This window comes from Meles meles, chromosome 3 (genome assembly GCF_922984935.1).
Source record: "Meles meles chromosome 3, mMelMel3.1 paternal haplotype, whole genome shotgun sequence".
In the NCBI taxonomy this organism is placed as follows: domain Eukaryota; kingdom Metazoa; phylum Chordata; class Mammalia; order Carnivora; family Mustelidae; genus Meles; species Meles meles.
The window spans coordinates 58,249,129-58,266,991 of record NC_060068.1 but is presented as its reverse complement, the minus strand read 5'-3'; the positions used below and the strand labels follow the sequence as shown (position 1 = coordinate 58,266,991).

Here is a 17,863-nt window from a genome sequence, read left to right as displayed (position 1 = left end):
CACTGTACAGAAACAACACAATTTCCCCTGAGTAACTAGGACCTATCACTTCTGCCAGTTCAGTGATCATCTTCTCTTCCTGTTGATTATTTAATATAGATTAATATATATGTATATATATATAATAATATATATTACATACACACACACACACACACACACATATAATTAGGGTACAGTCTAGGCTTTGACTTAAAGGGAATAATGACTGGGTTATCTGATGAAAGCTTTTTATCTCCTGGGGACTAGGACTCAACAAGACCAAGGCAGAAAGCAAAAATTCCATAAATGGAATTTTAGATACAGTAGGAAGAGGCACTAATCCTTTGGCACTCCCTAGCTCCTTACCCTATGCATTCTGTCTATAAAGGATCCAGCAAAAGAGTGGTTTCTGCCTTATTTAACACATGTATCACGTTCTAAGAAAATTCTGTTCTACAAATTACAACACAATGAATACGATAAACCGCAAGTCAGGTGTTTCTGGGTTTAGGGTACAGAGTAAGACACACAGGTGAATTTCATGCGCAGGACTTTGTTACTATATCCTTTTGCTGCAAATAAGTTTCTTGGTCAGAAGTGGTGTTGTATAGAATATAATTTAATGAATAAGGCATTCTGTAAGTCAAACAATGTTGAGTGTTGGTAGAGGCATGGAGAGCAGTGAGAAGAAATTCCTATCTAGAATACACAGTTAAGTTAGGAAGATAATTTGCAACTAGTAGAAATATATTTAAACTGCCTTTGGGTATATTGGTTGCCCTGGGGAAAGGTGGCATATCAGAAGCTCAGAACACACCCCTGGAGTTAATAAATCAAGCAGTCCATCTGCCATGGGGGTAAACAGGCCAGTCTTGATGAGGGAAACGCATGCTTGTGGATCCATGCTTATGTCATTATGGCCACTGTTTACATGGTACTATTCCACAAGACACTGAATGACATTCCCTGCACAGAACATCTTTTATTCCTCATTGAGAACCTCTTCCACAAAGGATATGCCCAAATGAGCATTAACAAGTGGCAAAAATATCTTTACATCCATCTACAAGGCAATAAAAACAAGCAGCTTGCAAATGTGAGATGCTTTCCTATATAGTTACTTGTGCTTTCCAAACCTACTTGTATCTACCATTTTATTTAATAAGAAATACTGTTTCACATGTCCAATTTTACTATTTGTTATAGTAAATAACAATACTTCATCATGGGGAGTTCAGATCATGATCATGTTTACATCTAACATACCAACAACTAGTGGCAAACCAAGAGCCACTTTTCAAATAGAGAATACTGTAAGCAGAAGAAGGCGTGGTCTTACTACAAAAACCTGGGGTCCTCACAGTGATTTCCCTGTGAAGACTTGTCAGAGGCTTCTGACATCCTCCCTCTCTGCCAAAAATACTGTCTATACCTGCTGTAAGAACTTTACCTTGTTTCAGTTCCTACTCAATTCTGGCAATCTTGGGCATTACCTAATAAATACGTTAGATTAATGTATACAAATGAGGTAGGTGAGGCTTCCCAAATCCCAAAAGATACACCAAGGGCTATGCAAGTGCAGAATGTGGAATGTGCAAAGGGGGTACTATAACACGGCCTTGGCCATACTGTTACGGTAGGCTCTTGATATTTTTGTGGTTTTTCTCTAGCATGCATATACTTTACTGAAGCTTCTAAAATACAATAAATAAATAAACAAATAAATAGATAAATAAATATATAAATACTTCAACTAACCAAGTCCAGTTAGCTTAATACCATCAATATAAGGTCCAGCAAGGCATTCTGTGGGATAGTAAGATGACCATGGTACCTCTAGACTCGATTATCACAAATGTCAATTTGGGGCTAGATAATTCCTTGTTGTGGAAGGGCTTCTCCTGTAGGCCTTGTAGGATGTCTACCAGTGTCCCTGACTTCTACCCACTAGGTGCTAGTAGCACCCTCCAATACAGTCATAACAATCAAAAAGGTCTCCAGAAAGAAAAATTGGCCTCAGTTGAGAACCACTGCTCTAGACTGTATTATACCAAAGAGCAAGACAAGTGTGCAGTACTGATATAAGAGAATAGTGGTGTACTCTTGTTCTTCCATAGAAAAGCAAGTCATCTGGATTATTTTGTAGTTGAAAAATGAAACAAAACATGTGCCAGATCAATAACTATATATTAGATATCAGGGTCTATGTCGATTTGCTCTAGAAAAGCCACCAAACCTGGAAACATGGCTATAATTAGCATTATGTATACTCTATGATTATAAAGTAATAAAGTAATAAAATAAAGTATAAAGTATAAAGTAATAAAATAAAGTTATAATTGATTGTGTTTACAATGGTCCAAAGTCATTTTCCATGATTTTATCATGCATTTACACCAAATTCATAAAAAACGTGAGAATGTAGTAGGACTTACCACCCTGATATCTTTCAAATCTTTTTTTTTGTTTGTTTGTTTTTAAAGATTTTATTTATTTATTTGCCAGAGAGAGAGATCACAAGTAGGCAGAGAGGCAGGCAGAGAGAGAGGAGGAAGCAGGCTCCCTGCTGAGCAGAGAGCCCGATGAGGGACTGGACCCCAGGACCCTGAGATCATGACCTGAGCCGAAGGCAGCAGCTTAACCCACTGAGCCACCCAGGTGCCCCTGATATCTTTCAAATTTTGATGGCATCACTAAACTCCATAATCCTCTTAAGAATACCATATTATTTCCAGTTTACTATTTCATTCAGGGGTTTTTAATTATTTTTTCCTACAATAATATCTCTCAATCCACAGGTCAGGTAACCAGTGTGGAGATTCTTCAAGCTAGTATATCTATCCCCTTTCTATATCCTAAGACTAAGAAAAATTACAGGATGGGTTCTCACTGTGATATAGAGCAGGTTGGGGCCAAGTCTATTATTGGACTTCTCTAAGTCCGTTTCTTATCAGTGGACCATAGCACTATTCTAGAACTCCAGAGATCAGATGAGTTCAGAGCTATTATCTAATCATCTCCAATGAATATGAGTGTTACCCTTCCCCCTCAACACTGGGGTAAATGTTTTAGGGTAGATTTAGGGAAAGAGAAACATCATATACTCCTGGCTTTGTTGTAAAGTTCTTCAACGATATCTAGCCTCCTTATCAATAATGAACTCTATCTATGAACTAGCTTAGGCCTGGGAATTGGTAAAAAGGTTGTAAAACCCTATAGTATTGATTCAGATTGGGTTTCTGCCCATAAGACTTAGAGTTTTCCCACTTAAACATGTCAATTTGGTCTCCAAAACTCATTTGGTAATGGAGCCAACCTTGCCTCTGAAGGTTAGCATAGCCCCAGGATCCGGATGGACAAATGAAGAATATCCAGTACAACTTATATCCTACAGGTCTTTTTGAATTTTAAAAAAACAAGGTTACCACAAGAATATAAGATTTGGGGCGCCTGGATGACTCAGTCGGTTTAGCATCTGACTCTTGTTTTCAGCTGAGGTTACCATGTTGGAATTAAGGGATCAAGCCCCGCATCCAGCTCCGTGCTCAGCACAGACTCTGCTGGGGATTCTCTCCCTCTCCCCTTGCCCCTCTCCCACTTACCGGCTCTGTCTCTCTCAAATAAATAAATAAAATCTTTTTTAGAAGAATATAAGATCAATTAAATTTCATAGCAAAAGCCCTGGGTGTTAATTCAATGTATTAAAAATTGACAGAGTAGCTAAAATTTTAGCTACTGAAAATGATGAACAAATTATAACTCCTACATTCCCCCAAAATTCTATCTGATGTAGTAATAACAACAATGGAGACCATAAAAATTAAAACCTGACAAATACAAAATTTTAGCCTCTAAGTATTATAGTAATAAAGTAAACAAAAGGAAAATAAGAATACCAAAAAATGAATTGGAAATGTCAGAATATAACAGACTAATGTGAAAAAGAACAGACAGAAATCATAGATTAATAACAGTAATAAATGAAATTTAAATGTTACATTAGACTAGAGAATATATTTCGGTTTGAAGTAACCAGAATTCAGTCACAAAAATTGTATCCTAGAAAATGTCATATTTAGCAAAACCAAAAGGACCAATATTTTATACTTTGTACTTAGTTATTATGGTCACTTCTTAATACCATTGAGTCTCTCTTAAAAACTCAGATATAAAGTAAAATACTTTGTATTATAGCAATTATTTGCTCTTATAAAACTGAAATTGGAAACATAACCACGTTGATAACAAAATGGAGATAATAGGAAGTACGATCTATGAAAAGAAAATGGCATGGTTACAGATAATTTTTCAAGAAAGAAGTCTTTCTCACATTATCCCAGGGACTGCATGAACAACTGAGTATTACTCAAGATCCTCAGACTTATTTCAATAAAGAAATCCTGTAATTTATTTATTCACTAACCTTCTGAAACAGTTCCTTCCTCCCTTCTGCTCTTTATCAATGTGGCAGGTTTTTCTGTGCCTCATTCAACAAATACCTACTAACTACTACCCTTTGCCTGATAATGTGCTAAAAAACAGTGCAAGCTTGTGCTGAAACTCTTTTTTAAGTAACATATTTTAACATCCTACAGAGCTTTATGGGTCATTGCCTTTCTGACCTCTTCCAATAACCCAAATAACTGACAGTAATGACATTGTGGGTGATCAGTGGATCTGTGCCAAGCATTCTGGATGGAATGAAAAGGAATAGGATTAGACTTCAGAGTTGGAAGAGACAAGCGCTTCTCATCCAAATCCAATAAAAGATAAAATTCAGAAGTCCTTTGTGAGTAACAAAGGTCAATTAAAACAGACCATGTCAAGGATAAAAACAAGGCCACACTCACTGTTAATACCATTAAATGGATTAAGATGGTGCCAAGCAAGTACTTTTAATTGGAAAATACAGCTTAGAGAAAAGTACCTAAGGGTATTACTCTCCCATTAGTCTGATATGCTTAATTAAGTCCAGAGAGAAGCATGAGGTTAAGAAAGATAAGACATACAACAAAACTATGAGTATGGCTATTGGCACATGTACCCGAATCAATTAGATAACAAATTGGTTTTTGAAACTGTTGCATCACCAAATGAACCACCAGCCTCTTCTCAAATTATAACTGAATGAGTATGAAAATAACCCTTAATTCCCAAATTTCTTTTTTTTTTTTTTTTTTTTTTTTATTTATTTGACAGAGAGAGAGATCACAAGTAGACAGAGAGGCAGGCAGAGAGAGAGGAGGAAGCAGGCTCCCTGCGGAGCAGAGAGCCTGATGCGGGGCTCGATCCCAGGACCCTGAGATCATGACCTGAGCCGAAGGCAGCGGCTTAATCCACTGAGCCACCCAGGCGCCCCGCTTAATTCCCAAATTTCTACAGGTAAGAAACAGGCTGATACAGAGTCTATCCCAAGGAGTATACCCTCCATTTGCCCTCTTCAAATATAGCCAAAGACGATTAAAAAACCAGCAGAGAACAATGAACCCTCCCAAGAGGCAGCTTTACTCAAGAACAAGCATACCATCTTCCCAGTGGGATTTCAGAATTTCTCTGAACTAGTGACTGCTATGTATTTTCCCCTTTCCAACCAGATGATTATCGTGACAAATATGTTTCTTACCTGTTTGGTATATTAAAGGAAAAAATAGAGAATGCTAGTGCTAATGGGAATACAAAGAGAATCAAGATTCAAAATGTATCATAGACAAAAATGGAAAGCTAGAACTTTAAAAAAACAAACAAACAAACAGAAACTCTCTAGGATCTAGGACTAGGTAAAGAATTCTTAGACTTGACAACAAAAATATAACCCATAAAAGGAAAAACTGATAAACTGAACTTCATCAAAATTAAAAACTTTTGCTCTTATGAAAAACCCTGTTAAAAGTATGAAAAGATAAGCTATACACTGGATGAAAATATGTGCAAATCACCTATATGACAAAGATCTAGGACTTAGAATACATAAGCAGCTTTCAAAATTCAACAGTACAAATTAAACAATCCAGTTAGAAAATGGGCAAAAATCATGGACAGACATTACACCAAGGTTAAACAGATGGCAAATCGACACAAGCAAAGACACTCAACATCATTGGCCATTAAGAAAATCCAAGTTGCATCCACAGTGAGATTTCACTGAAACCTATCAGAATGATTAAAATAAAAAATAAAGACAGCACCAAATGATGGGGTCACTCATACTTTGCTGATGGGCTATAAAATGGTACAGTCCCTCTGGAAAATAGTTAAGCAGTTCTCAAAAAAAATAAACATAAAACTATCATATGACCCAGTTGTTTCACTCCTGGGCATCTATCCTACAGAAATGAGAATTATGTTTACACAAAAATCCGTACAAATGTACATAACTTTATTTGTAGCAACCAAAAAAAAGATCAACTCAGATGTCCTTCAGTAGGTGAATGGTTAAACAAACCACCCCTGATACACTCATTACATGAGCTACTTGGTAATTAGCATTAAAAAGGAATGAACAATGGATAACCACCACTCTTGAGTTTTTAGAGAACTATCGTGAGTGAAAAAAGATAATTCTGAAATGTTAAATACTGTATAATTACCAAAATCTTTAAACATAACAAAGTTGGCATGAGGTAATTTACAATAGAAAACTTAAAAAAAGAAAAAAGATTTCATTTATTTATTTGACAGATAGAAATCACAAGTAGACAGAGAGAAAGGAAGACGCAGGCTCCCTGCCAAGCAGAGAGCCAGATGCAGGGCTCAATCCCAGGACCCTGAGATGACAACCCGAGCCGAAGGCAGAAGCTTTAACCCACTGAGCCACCCAGGCGCCCTAGAAAACTTTTTAAATATAAATATTCAACTTCATGAGAATAGTTAAAATTTAAAATGGAATGTTATATAATAAGAATGCTCAAACTTTGCAAACTATACAAAATATTATATTAACTCTATAAGAAATAGGCATGTTAAAAACATTAACACAGTCCCAAAGTTCTTTTCCTTGAGAAAAAACAATGAATTGGTTTTTTTCTCTTCCTATTCCTTAGTATTGTCCAAATTGTCTGCAATGACCCACAGGACTTCTTTAACCACAAAAATGTACTAATAAAAAAAAACACAACAAAAGAGGGCTGATTAAATAGGTTATCTATAAAACGAATATAAAGACATAAATAATTTGCAACTGTTTTAACATATAACAATGACCAATATATATTCTTTTTTTTTTAAAGATTTTATTTATTTCATAGACAGAGATCACAAGTAGGCAGAGAGGCAGGCGGGGGGGGGGGGGGGGGGGGGGGGAGAGAGCGGTGAAGCAGGCTCCCCGCTGAGCAGAGAGCCCGATGCGGGGCTCGATCCCAGGACCGTGAGATCATGACCTGAGCCGAAGGCAGAGGCTTCATAACCAACTGAGCCACCCAGGCGCCCCACCAATATATATTCTTAAAGAAAAAGGGAATATCTAGAAATTCAAAATGTTGTTTCCTTTAAATGTACATTTGAATGCATATGTGTAAATGTGATGCAAGATGTATGAATATATATGAATGTTAGGAAGAGGGTGTGGATGTGAGTGAGCATGACTGTGTTAATGACTTTACTGTAAATGTTTGTATTATGTGTGACTATCTGTGAATACACATACAAGCATATATATACATTAAGAAAACTGAACAGTAGTAGCAGTGGATAATCTAAGTTATGGTATAAAAATTTATTTCCTTCCTTTTTGTTTCATTTATTCCATTTTTTTTCCTTTTATTCAATTTCTTTTGTTTTTTTTTTTTTAATCTTCTGAATGGCTTGCAAAGGATTTATTACATTTAAAATTAGATAAAAAATTAAAGATATTTAAACAGGCATTTTGACTATTTAAAAAGTAATATTTTAGTGTACTATTTTGAGTGGATCCATTTAAGCTGAACCACACCAAACAAATTTATCTTCTTATCTCCTAAGAATATAATCCTGGAAACATAGCAATTAAAATCCTCTCTAATATATTACTTTGGAAGTGTTTAGCCAGACTTTCGAGATAAACTAAGAAAGGTAGTTTGGGCTTTTTTTTTTTTTTGGGCCGGTTTTTGTGTGTGTGTGTTTGTTTCCTTCTTTTGAAAGAGAGAACAAGGAGGGAGAGCTGAGAAGGGAGAGGGAGAAGTAGGCTCCCAGCTGAGGAGAGAGCCCCACGCTCCATCCCAGGGCTCTGGGATCATCACCTGAACTGAAGGCAGAAGCTTAACCAACTGAGCCACCCAGGCATCCCAAGAAAGGTAGTTTTTTTACATTAGTATAGCTGTTACTTAATTATCATGAACATCATTATTATTCACTGCTACTATTTAATGAGCACTTACCATGCACCAGTCACTGCCTTATCACTATGGTATAGTACAATATACAGTATCATACTGTCTCCAATGAGGTAGGGGTTATTATCATCATCGTAATTTATAGTAAAGCTTGTCCAGGCCCACACAGTTCTATCACACAGCATTTGAGCAAAGATTTAAATTCAGTTTTGTCTGACCCTAATATCCCTGCTATATTGCTACATAATTTCTCTCAATGTAATGTGCTAATAGTAATTAACTGGGGAAAAATACATTAAAACACACAGTACCTCTTTGGGCATTTTTTTAAAGAACAATGACTTAGAAAATAGAATTTCCTCATTTCTTTCTTGCCACAAACCACATTTTTACCAACCTTTCTGAGGAAGCAACAAAAGAATTGCTTAATTATCACCTCCCATACACCATACCAGTAAGACACAACTATGACTCTGGTCAACTTGAATGCCTTATCAGAGCATTTCCTTTTATTTTATACATGAAAATAAATAAGGGTAATCACTACTAATAGTCTATCAAGAAAAAATCCTGCCATTTCAGCATCACCTTAGAAGCATGGTAGCTACACAGGGAAATTAACAGTTTAGCAAGTAATTAAGAAAAAAACCAAAAGTAGAATATCAAAACATCGTGTTACTATTCCTGAATATGCTTCTCGTTTTAGCTTCCTTTTTAGCACTGTAAATTTTTCAGATCCCAAATCTTACTCATAAAGATCATCTATGCTTTGCCTCTGATAACGCAGTTCCTCCCAAAACTCCCCTTGGTGGCCAAAAAAAAAAAAAAAAAAAAATGCCCCATTACTCTTTAGGCCAAGTTTACGGAAAATGTGAACAGAGCATCCCAAACTGCCTCTATCTGACATTAACTGCTCTTACTGCCCTTCTATGGAGGGGAAGTCATTAGGCTCTTTATATGCCTCCACTGAAAGGATCCATTCATTCATTAAAATATCTGACAACTCAACAAATGTTTCTTAAACACCTACTATCCACCACAGGCTGTTCTAATGCTGGCCATAATCAAGATTCTAAATTCAACAAGGGCTTTCAAAATGATGTACGACAGCACAGAACAGATGTCCCCAAAGCCTGTTCACCAAAACACGTATCTGGGGGAGAAAACATAAAGTGAGCAGCAGAAGCAGAGTAAAGGGGCCAAGCAGTGGAGTCCTTTGGTACATATCACATCCTCTTAACTGAAGATTCAAAACTGCATTAACTTACAGGGATGTAACAGAGACAGCCCTTAACTTTGATTTTCCCAACCTCATTGAACCATGAAACATTTTTAAGATACTCTTAATATCTTCAGAAGCTGTGCTTTGCAGATCTTACTTTGAGATATGCGGGGACATTATATTCTTTTGCTCAAGGGCATGTATTTTTAAATCTCTATTTACAAATTATAGCTGTGAGCAGAAATAAGTCTGTGCTAACAATTCACTGACACATGCCTCCTATTTAATTTTCTCTGTTAGTTTCCCTTTTTTCAGAAGCTTGGTCATTTGAATTTCAACAAAACTGGCTACATTAAAGTATCTAGTCTTTCACGACAGTTGTGACACTTCTATTTTAAAGAAATTTATAAAGCAATAATCCTGAAATGAAAAAGAAACCTCTGTGCCCACAGCTGAAACTGTACAAAATAATTAAGCACCAAGCTGGACATAGGTTTCCCCAAACGGAATGATAAGATAACCTACTTAGTTTTAAAAAATATAAATTCCTGAGTCCTACTATGGACTTGCTGAGTCAGGGTCTCTAAGGGGCAGTGACAGTAGCAAGCATCTAGGGCAACTCAAGTGCCCTTGGATATTAAAAACTGTGCTACTTTCATCTGGAGCACTGACTACCCCTAAAAGTTAGTTCTAGCTCTTTTACCATACATATGGAATTTAAAAATCTTTTGAATCATTTGTTTTATTACATCATTACATATTCTTTTTTTATTCATTTGTTGCAATTAAATTGAAATATAAGAAAAATAAAACTGATTCTTTATAAGGAAGAAATATCAAAGAAGAAGAACATTCAGGGGCCCAGAGAAATTATACTGTATTAAATTAGCAACTGCAAAACTGTAAGATCCTTGGCCCTATGTCTTCTCCAATCTAGACAAGTATTCCATGTTTAAAAAAAAATCCTTACGAATACAAGATAAAAGGCAAAACAGTAGCTAAAATTAAATAACACATTTGAGTCTCAGGCTAATCATTTACCCAGTTCAACATTTTAAATAGTCACTTAGCATAACCAACATCTTTCGGTACAGAATTCTTCCTGAAATACCAATCTAAAACATTAGAAATTTAATGCTGAAATAAATGTAAAGTGTTGAGAGCTATCTTTTCCTGAGAAAAGAATGGAAAAGAGAAACATGAAAATATTATGACTTAAGAAAAGTTATCCAACTATTGGTCAATAAAGAAAAAGAGCTTCACTGGATTTAGTAATTACTTACCTATAATTTCTAAGTATTTAATAAGGATCCCTCTCCTAAAAATCTCAAAGAGACAAAAAGATTATTTTCCTTAACAGCATTAAATTAACACTCATCTACAAGGAATTAAAAAGTGCTTGGAGGAAAACAAAATGTTATGTGGCAAAGATTTACTTATTATATTTTTATAATATTTGAAGGTTATATTAAAACATGTAATAACAAGTTAAAATACATCAAAAGTGAATGTCAAATATTATTTACTTGAAAGTATTTTATTACAGTATTCTATTTTCAGGCTAACATACATAAAAATTACTTCTGAGAAGCATTTCTCTCAATTTTAATTCTTCCCTTTTTTTGTATCCAATAACAACCAAAACTTCCTTTTGATAAATTATCTCCGAAGTTAGATAATCACCTCTAACCCTTAAGTCTTCATAAAAGTCTCCCTTTAAAAAATATTTTCCTGGGCGCCTGGGTGGCTCAGTGGATTAAGCTGCTGCCTTCGGCTCAGGTCATGATCTCAGGGTCCTGGGATTGAGCCCCGCATCGGGCTCTCTGCTCCACAGGGAGCCTGCTTCCTCCTCTCTCTCTGCCTACTTGTGATCTCTCTCTCTGTCAAATAAATAAATAAAACCTTAAAAAAAAAAAAATTTCCCAAATTTTATTTTTACAGAATAGAAAATTCAAGCTGTTTTCAAACACCCTTTTCTACCTATTTGCTAACTCTTTACCTCATTTATGTTTTTCTATCACCTGTGGAAATTATACAGGCTTTTCATATTTCACATTTTGTTTTCCTCTAATTACCAACTATATTATATTACATTAACCTCCTCTTATAGAATGATTTCATCCTGAGCCCTGATTTTTCTCAAGTTCAAAAAACAACAACAAAAAGTCACCCAAAGGAAAATGCTAATTCTCTCAATGTCGTTTTCAAATTAAATTACACTATAATTTCAATTAATAAAATGATTTCTTAGTGTGGGGCGCCTGGGTGGCTCAGTGGGTTAAAGCCTCTGCCTTCGGCTCAGGTCATGATCCCAGGACCCTGGGATCGGGCCCCACATGGGGCTCTCTGCTCCGCAGGGAGCCTGCTTCCTCCTCTCTCTCTGCCTAGTTGTGATTTCTCTCTGTCAAATAAATAAAATATTAAAAAAAAAAATGATTTCTTAGTGTGAGGCTCTTTAGGTTATTTATGTTGTATTACCTAACAAGATTGTACATGCCCTTGTTTCTAATCTATTTACGGAGAGTTTTCAACAATTGTTTCTTTTCCCACTGATATTGTTTTCTTGCATATTCTCCTTAGACTTGGACAAATTATGAAGATTTTTGGTTATAGAGTCCAAAATTTGCAAAAGTGGATTAACTTACTTGAACAGACCAGTTACTACGTTTTAAGAAAGAACAGATCATTATAACCGGCTATTCGAAATTGGGGAAAAATGGTTTAAATTCACAAAAATAATTATGTAATATGTAAACACTTAAAAAATAAATTTATAAAAACATTAGAACTATTCAATATAGTTAATAAACCTATGATAAATTTTAAAAATTAAAAACATTAAACAAAGCATAAAAACTAGTATTACTTTTAGCTGTTATTGACCACTCTATGAAATCACTATGAAGTCACTTCACCTCTTTCCTAGAGGTGTAAAAGAAGGAATTTATGATTTCTAACATTCCTTCTGTTCCTAAATGCCTGGATCCCTTTCCTTTAGATATGTAACAGAGTTTCAGTCCTGAGTTCTGTATCTGTTTTATTTGAATACCTACCCATACACACAAACATACCACAAAGACACATTCCTATTAAAGAAAACTTTCAGGGAAAAAAACGCAAAAATTCAAGATAGCAACTAGGAATTTTCATGTATTGGCTGTGAGAGAGTAACTGGTGCATCGCTTCCTAAAAGTCAGCGTGGCATTACCTACCAAAAATTAGAATAAGGAAGCCTTTCAAACCCAATATGAGCCCTTCTAGGAATGAAGACTAAAGAGTAATTTGCGCATTCATACAAACATGTATGTTCAAAGATATATATTACAACACTATTGAGATATATAATATTCAGCTCCCACTAAATCCAATCTGATTTCTTGATTTCCACTCCCAATGCTATTCTACATTCTAGTAAATGGCTCCAGTCGGCCAAGCCAGGTATCAAGGAGTCATTTTTCACTCCTCTTTTGTAATCAGTCTACCAAAGATTACTCTTTTTCCTTCAAAATACATTGAGAATCAGTCACTCCTTTTAAGTCTCTACTAATACCAATCCAGTCCAACCACCTTTATCTCTCACCTGGACTCTAATAAAAAACTCCTAGGTGATTCTCTCCCATTTACTCTCACCCTTCAGAACAGAAGCCAAAATGATCATATCAGAACAGAAGGTCTCGCACATCCCTTTGGAAAACTTTCTCGGGGCACCTGGGTGGCTCAGTCAGTTTAGCATCTGCCTTCTGTTTAGGTGATGATCTTGGGGTCCTGGGATCAAGCACTGCGTAGTCAGGCTACCTGTTCAGTGGGGAGTCTGCTTCTCCATCTCCCTCTGCCCATCCCCACCCCCACTTGCTCTCACTGTGCTTCCTGCTCTCTCTCAAACAAAATCTTTTTAAAAAGAGGGGGGAGGGGAACTTCCTCATGACTTCCCACAGCACTTAAAGGAAGATCTAAATGCCTCATGTTGGCAACTACTGGTCTCTCCAAGTTCATGTCATGCCATGTTCTCCCTTGCCTTGATCATGCTGCCTAAAGTGACAATTCCTAAAACCTGCCAAACTCTTTCCCCCTCCAAGGCCATTGATCATGTTTTTCTCCAGCCTGTAAAGCATCTTTCAAAGCTGGTTCCTCATTATCCAGTTATTGTCAAAACGGCCTTCCCTTGACCACATATTTTCTCTTTTATGCACTATTACTTCATACTATTTGTTCTTTCATAAAATCACTTTAATCTTCAATTATTTCATTTGTTTATGAACTCTGTATTTCTTCCCACTACCACAGAAAATCCTGATGGCATGAAACTGTTTCGCTGTTATCGCAGCACCATGTAGAGTCCAAAGCAATATTCGTTGTATAAATGACAGAACATAAGGGCAACCTGAGATTTTGTTTCCGTTTGCCAGTGATAAGCTATGATTTAAATTATGAGTCTAATTTAGACTAAAAACCTCACAATCAGCCAATTCCTCAAATCTACTTCAACTAAAATAATAAAGTAGTAAGACATATCAAAAAGAACTTGGTGAAAACTTACATAGTACAGTATAATGTGACCTGGTTTTAACAATCTTCTTGGCTTCATCTCTGCCCCCAATGACACACACCTTAATTTGTGGCCATTTCCCCTTGTGAATTATAAACTGTTCAGATCAGCTACAGTTCAAAGTGTGTCTGGCAAGAGATGAAGCTAAGAAGATTGTTGAAGAGAGATCAGGCTTTGGTACTGGAACACAGGTGTTGTGTTTTAGTTTTGAGAGTCAGAGATATTATCAGAGTTCATATACTTTAAAAACAAGTAGGGCATCTGATCAACTAGAAGACTGGGGAATTTGATTTAGAACAAAGATTACCATGTAAATGCTATGAACAGTATTTTTGCTATCACAGAATCAGTATCATGTTTCCTATGTGACAGACTCAAGGTTAGACTTCACTGTTACGATTTCAAAAGTGTCATACTAAAGCCTAGTGTGCCTTGTTCCTAAAACTACCTCCAGGGAAGTTATGTGACACTGGCCTTACAGAATCTTGTCCAGTCTAGAATCAATAAAAGTGATCTTTTCACTGATAACATACTTTCCTTATCTCATTTATTCCAAACTCTACCAAAACTCTTTAAAAACACCCTCTATTGGTCCTATATGCTTGCATATTCTATTTCTATTTCCAAAATGAAGACTGCTTACCTAAGTATACTCCTAAAACCATGCTGCATAATTGTTAAAAATATTATTGTTAAACTGTTAAAAATATTTTCCTATTTGTTGCCATTCTATAATTTGGAAGCTGGTCTTAGGAATGTTAACACTTTAATATTAATTTTCAATATTAAGACTCCACAAATTTAAGAACCTTAACTTTTTAAAAATAATGCCTATATTGCAACAGGCCCTAGTTCTCCTTTCTTCTTACTCTAAGCCTTTTCCTCACTTATCTAACTCCTCTCTTTCTCAATATTTGCTATTAAAAATCCCAGGAAAGACAATAAAAATGTTAAGGTCTTCATTAGAACATCCCTCTGGCTCTACCATAATTGTTTCCTTCATTGAAAAGGATTCTTTGGGAGGAAAAAAAAAAAGCATAGAAATACAGTCAAATTTCCTTTTGAGCCTTTGAATAATGTACTTTTTCAACTAACCAGAGCAACACATTAGATAACTCATAAAGTTCTGTGTCTCTAATACAGTCATAAGTACGGCAAGCTTCGGTTCTTAGGAAAGGCTTCAGTTCTAAAAATTTCATCTCTCTTTTCTCAGGAATTAGGAATCAACATGTCCAGAGTGCAGAGCTGTAAGCACAGCAAATAAAACCAGAAAAGGGCGGTGGGAGGATGTCTGGGTGGCTCAATTGTTTAAGTGTCTGCCTTCGGCTCAGGTCATGATCTCAGAGTCCAGGGAATCCCGGCATTGGGCTCCCTGCTTAGTGGGGAGTCTGCTTCTCCCTCCCACCCTCCCTTCTTTCATGCTCTCTCATTCTCTTTCTCTCAAGTAAATAGTGACTCAAAACACACACACACACACACACACACACGCGCGCGCGTGCACGGGAAAACTATAGCTCTTAAAACCCCAGTGACATTACAAGTGCAAAGGAAAACTGATCATTGCTTTTTGAGGAAGACTGGGTAATTTGGGGAATAAGATTCAGAGGATTAATAACGTGAACAACCACTGAAGCAAAGAATAATGCACTAATCTACTTCATACAATTCACATCAAAACAAAGCAGTAAATAGTGAAGGAGACTAAGCCCTTATCCTTCTTACCTGTACAAGTAAGTTGCAATATAGAATTAAAGGCCTTGTTTTAAAGTACTTCTTAAATTAAAACAAACAGAAACATAACAGAAACTTACCTTCAAAAAAGGACCCCAATTGGTATTTTCCACTAAAAAATTTTGGCATTGAAAACACAAGTGCTCCCAGTCCTATCATAAAGGATGCAAATGCAAGCCATCTTGGTTTGTGTCCTCTTTCACCAAAGAATGACACAAATAAAGACAACAAACAAAATGAGATATCATAGCTTGATGATATCAGGCCCGTCAGAGAACTCTTCATTTCATAGCGCTTCTCAATAGTGGAAATGCTAATATTTACAAGGCCATTTACGATAATACCTAAAAGAGAGAAAAGAAAACGTTATGTACGTGATTTTTATTAACTTCACCACATGCATTATGAGTTTTGGTTATGACTAAAGTTTAAGTGTTCATTTATGTTGATTTTTTTTAATGTGCCAAATTTAAAAGTCCCACAGTTGCAAAGCTAGCAACTCAAACGAACTTCCTTAAAAATCAGTTTGCTTTTAAATGGTACACTTGTGAATTTTCAGGTGTTAAATAAAATCAATGCTTACCATAAACTAAATTGTAGATAACTTCATTTTTCTCTATATAACAAATAAAAAATCAGACTGGTGAATTCTCATGAAGCCAGTCCGCAAGACTCCAAGAGTAACATACTCTCTTAGACCTCACTCAGAAGAATACAAAAAAGTACAGGTGACTCAGAGGTCATTAAAGTAATGCCCAAATGCTTCCCAGGTTGTTCAATTATTTTTTTTTTTTTTTAAGATTTTATTTATTTATTTGACAGAGAGAGAGATCACAAGTAGGCAGAGAGGCAGGCAGAGAGAGAGGAGGAAGCAGGCTTCCTGCAGAGCAGAGAGCCCGATGTGGGGCTCGATCCCAGGACCCTGAGATCATGACCTGAGCCGAAGGCAGCGGCTTAATCCACTGAGCCACCCAGGCGCCCCAGGTTGTTCAATTATTAAACGTATTTATATATGACTAGAGATCCTTGACTTAGTCTTATGAAAGGTGAAATTTAGCTTCAAACATCTTTTCCTCTAAAACTTTTATAGACATGAAAGTTATAACTTAAGAGGTCCTAGAACAAAAATAAACACACTAAGAGTCATTTCAACTACTGGCATTCTAAATCATATGCAAAGTAAACGAAAAACTATACACTTCATCTGTTAATTACAACTCTGATGGAAGACTATAAGGTAAACAACGAAAAGCTGCAAATCTAATTGTGACTGACTTAACAAAAAGGTTTTGTCCAGATACAGATTAAACTTACAGGAGTTTAAACATTAGTATAAATTGAAAATAAAAAGCATCTGATCAAATTATACAGTTTTTAACTAGTTACTCCCTTTACTTAAGAGGATACCATGACTCATTCTCACTCATTAATTAACAGAATATACACAAGTCATGATTTCTACAACTTCTTTAAATTTTGTTTTATCAAGACTGCAACTGTAAATATATTTGAAGAAAATCAATATAACAAGGTTTAAAAGTCCTAACATGATTTTATTTTTATACCAATTTAGTAAGTCAAAAGCCAATTTACAGTTCTTAAAATTTAAAGGTATAGTGTCTAATGTACCTAGGAATGACATGTTTATGAGATAAACTTATCTGAGAATATGAAAGTTTCCCCATCCAAAGAGCAACTCCCTCCCCCCTCAAAAAATCAATTTCCCAACACACTTGATATAATGATTAAAAGTTAGTCATGATAACTCAACTGTCTTCATGGTACAACTTCTTTGAAAAAGTAAATTTATAAACTCTTATGGAGATTTAGCACTTAAAGCCTATGAATACCACTCTGAATTCAATGCTACAGAAGTTCTAAGAACTCTGTTTTAATAGAGGAAACTTCAGGAAATAATGCATGAAAACAGGAGGCACATTAGAAGGTTAAGTGCTAAGAGAAACCCTGTTTATCTTTGAGAAATTCTGGGTTAAGTAAACTAACCTGACAAGATTAGGGTTTTTGTTTTTCCCAAACACTTCTTAATATACCATGTAAATGGACCTCCCAGGGATC

The 17,863-nt window shown here is 35.8% G+C and overlaps 1 protein-coding gene across 1 annotated transcript in view; it reads right to left on the bottom strand.

Annotated features, from left to right (window-relative positions):
* The window catches only part of SLCO4C1 (solute carrier organic anion transporter family member 4C1), a 64,448-nt gene that overhangs the window by 44,285 nt on the left and 2,300 nt on the right, over nucleotides 1–17,863 (bottom strand). The window contains exon 2 of the mRNA XM_045998905.1: nucleotides 15,868–16,131. Coding sequence (XP_045854861.1) covers nucleotides 15,868–16,131 — 264 coding nt within the window. The remainder of the gene's footprint in view (nucleotides 1–15,867; nucleotides 16,132–17,863) is intronic.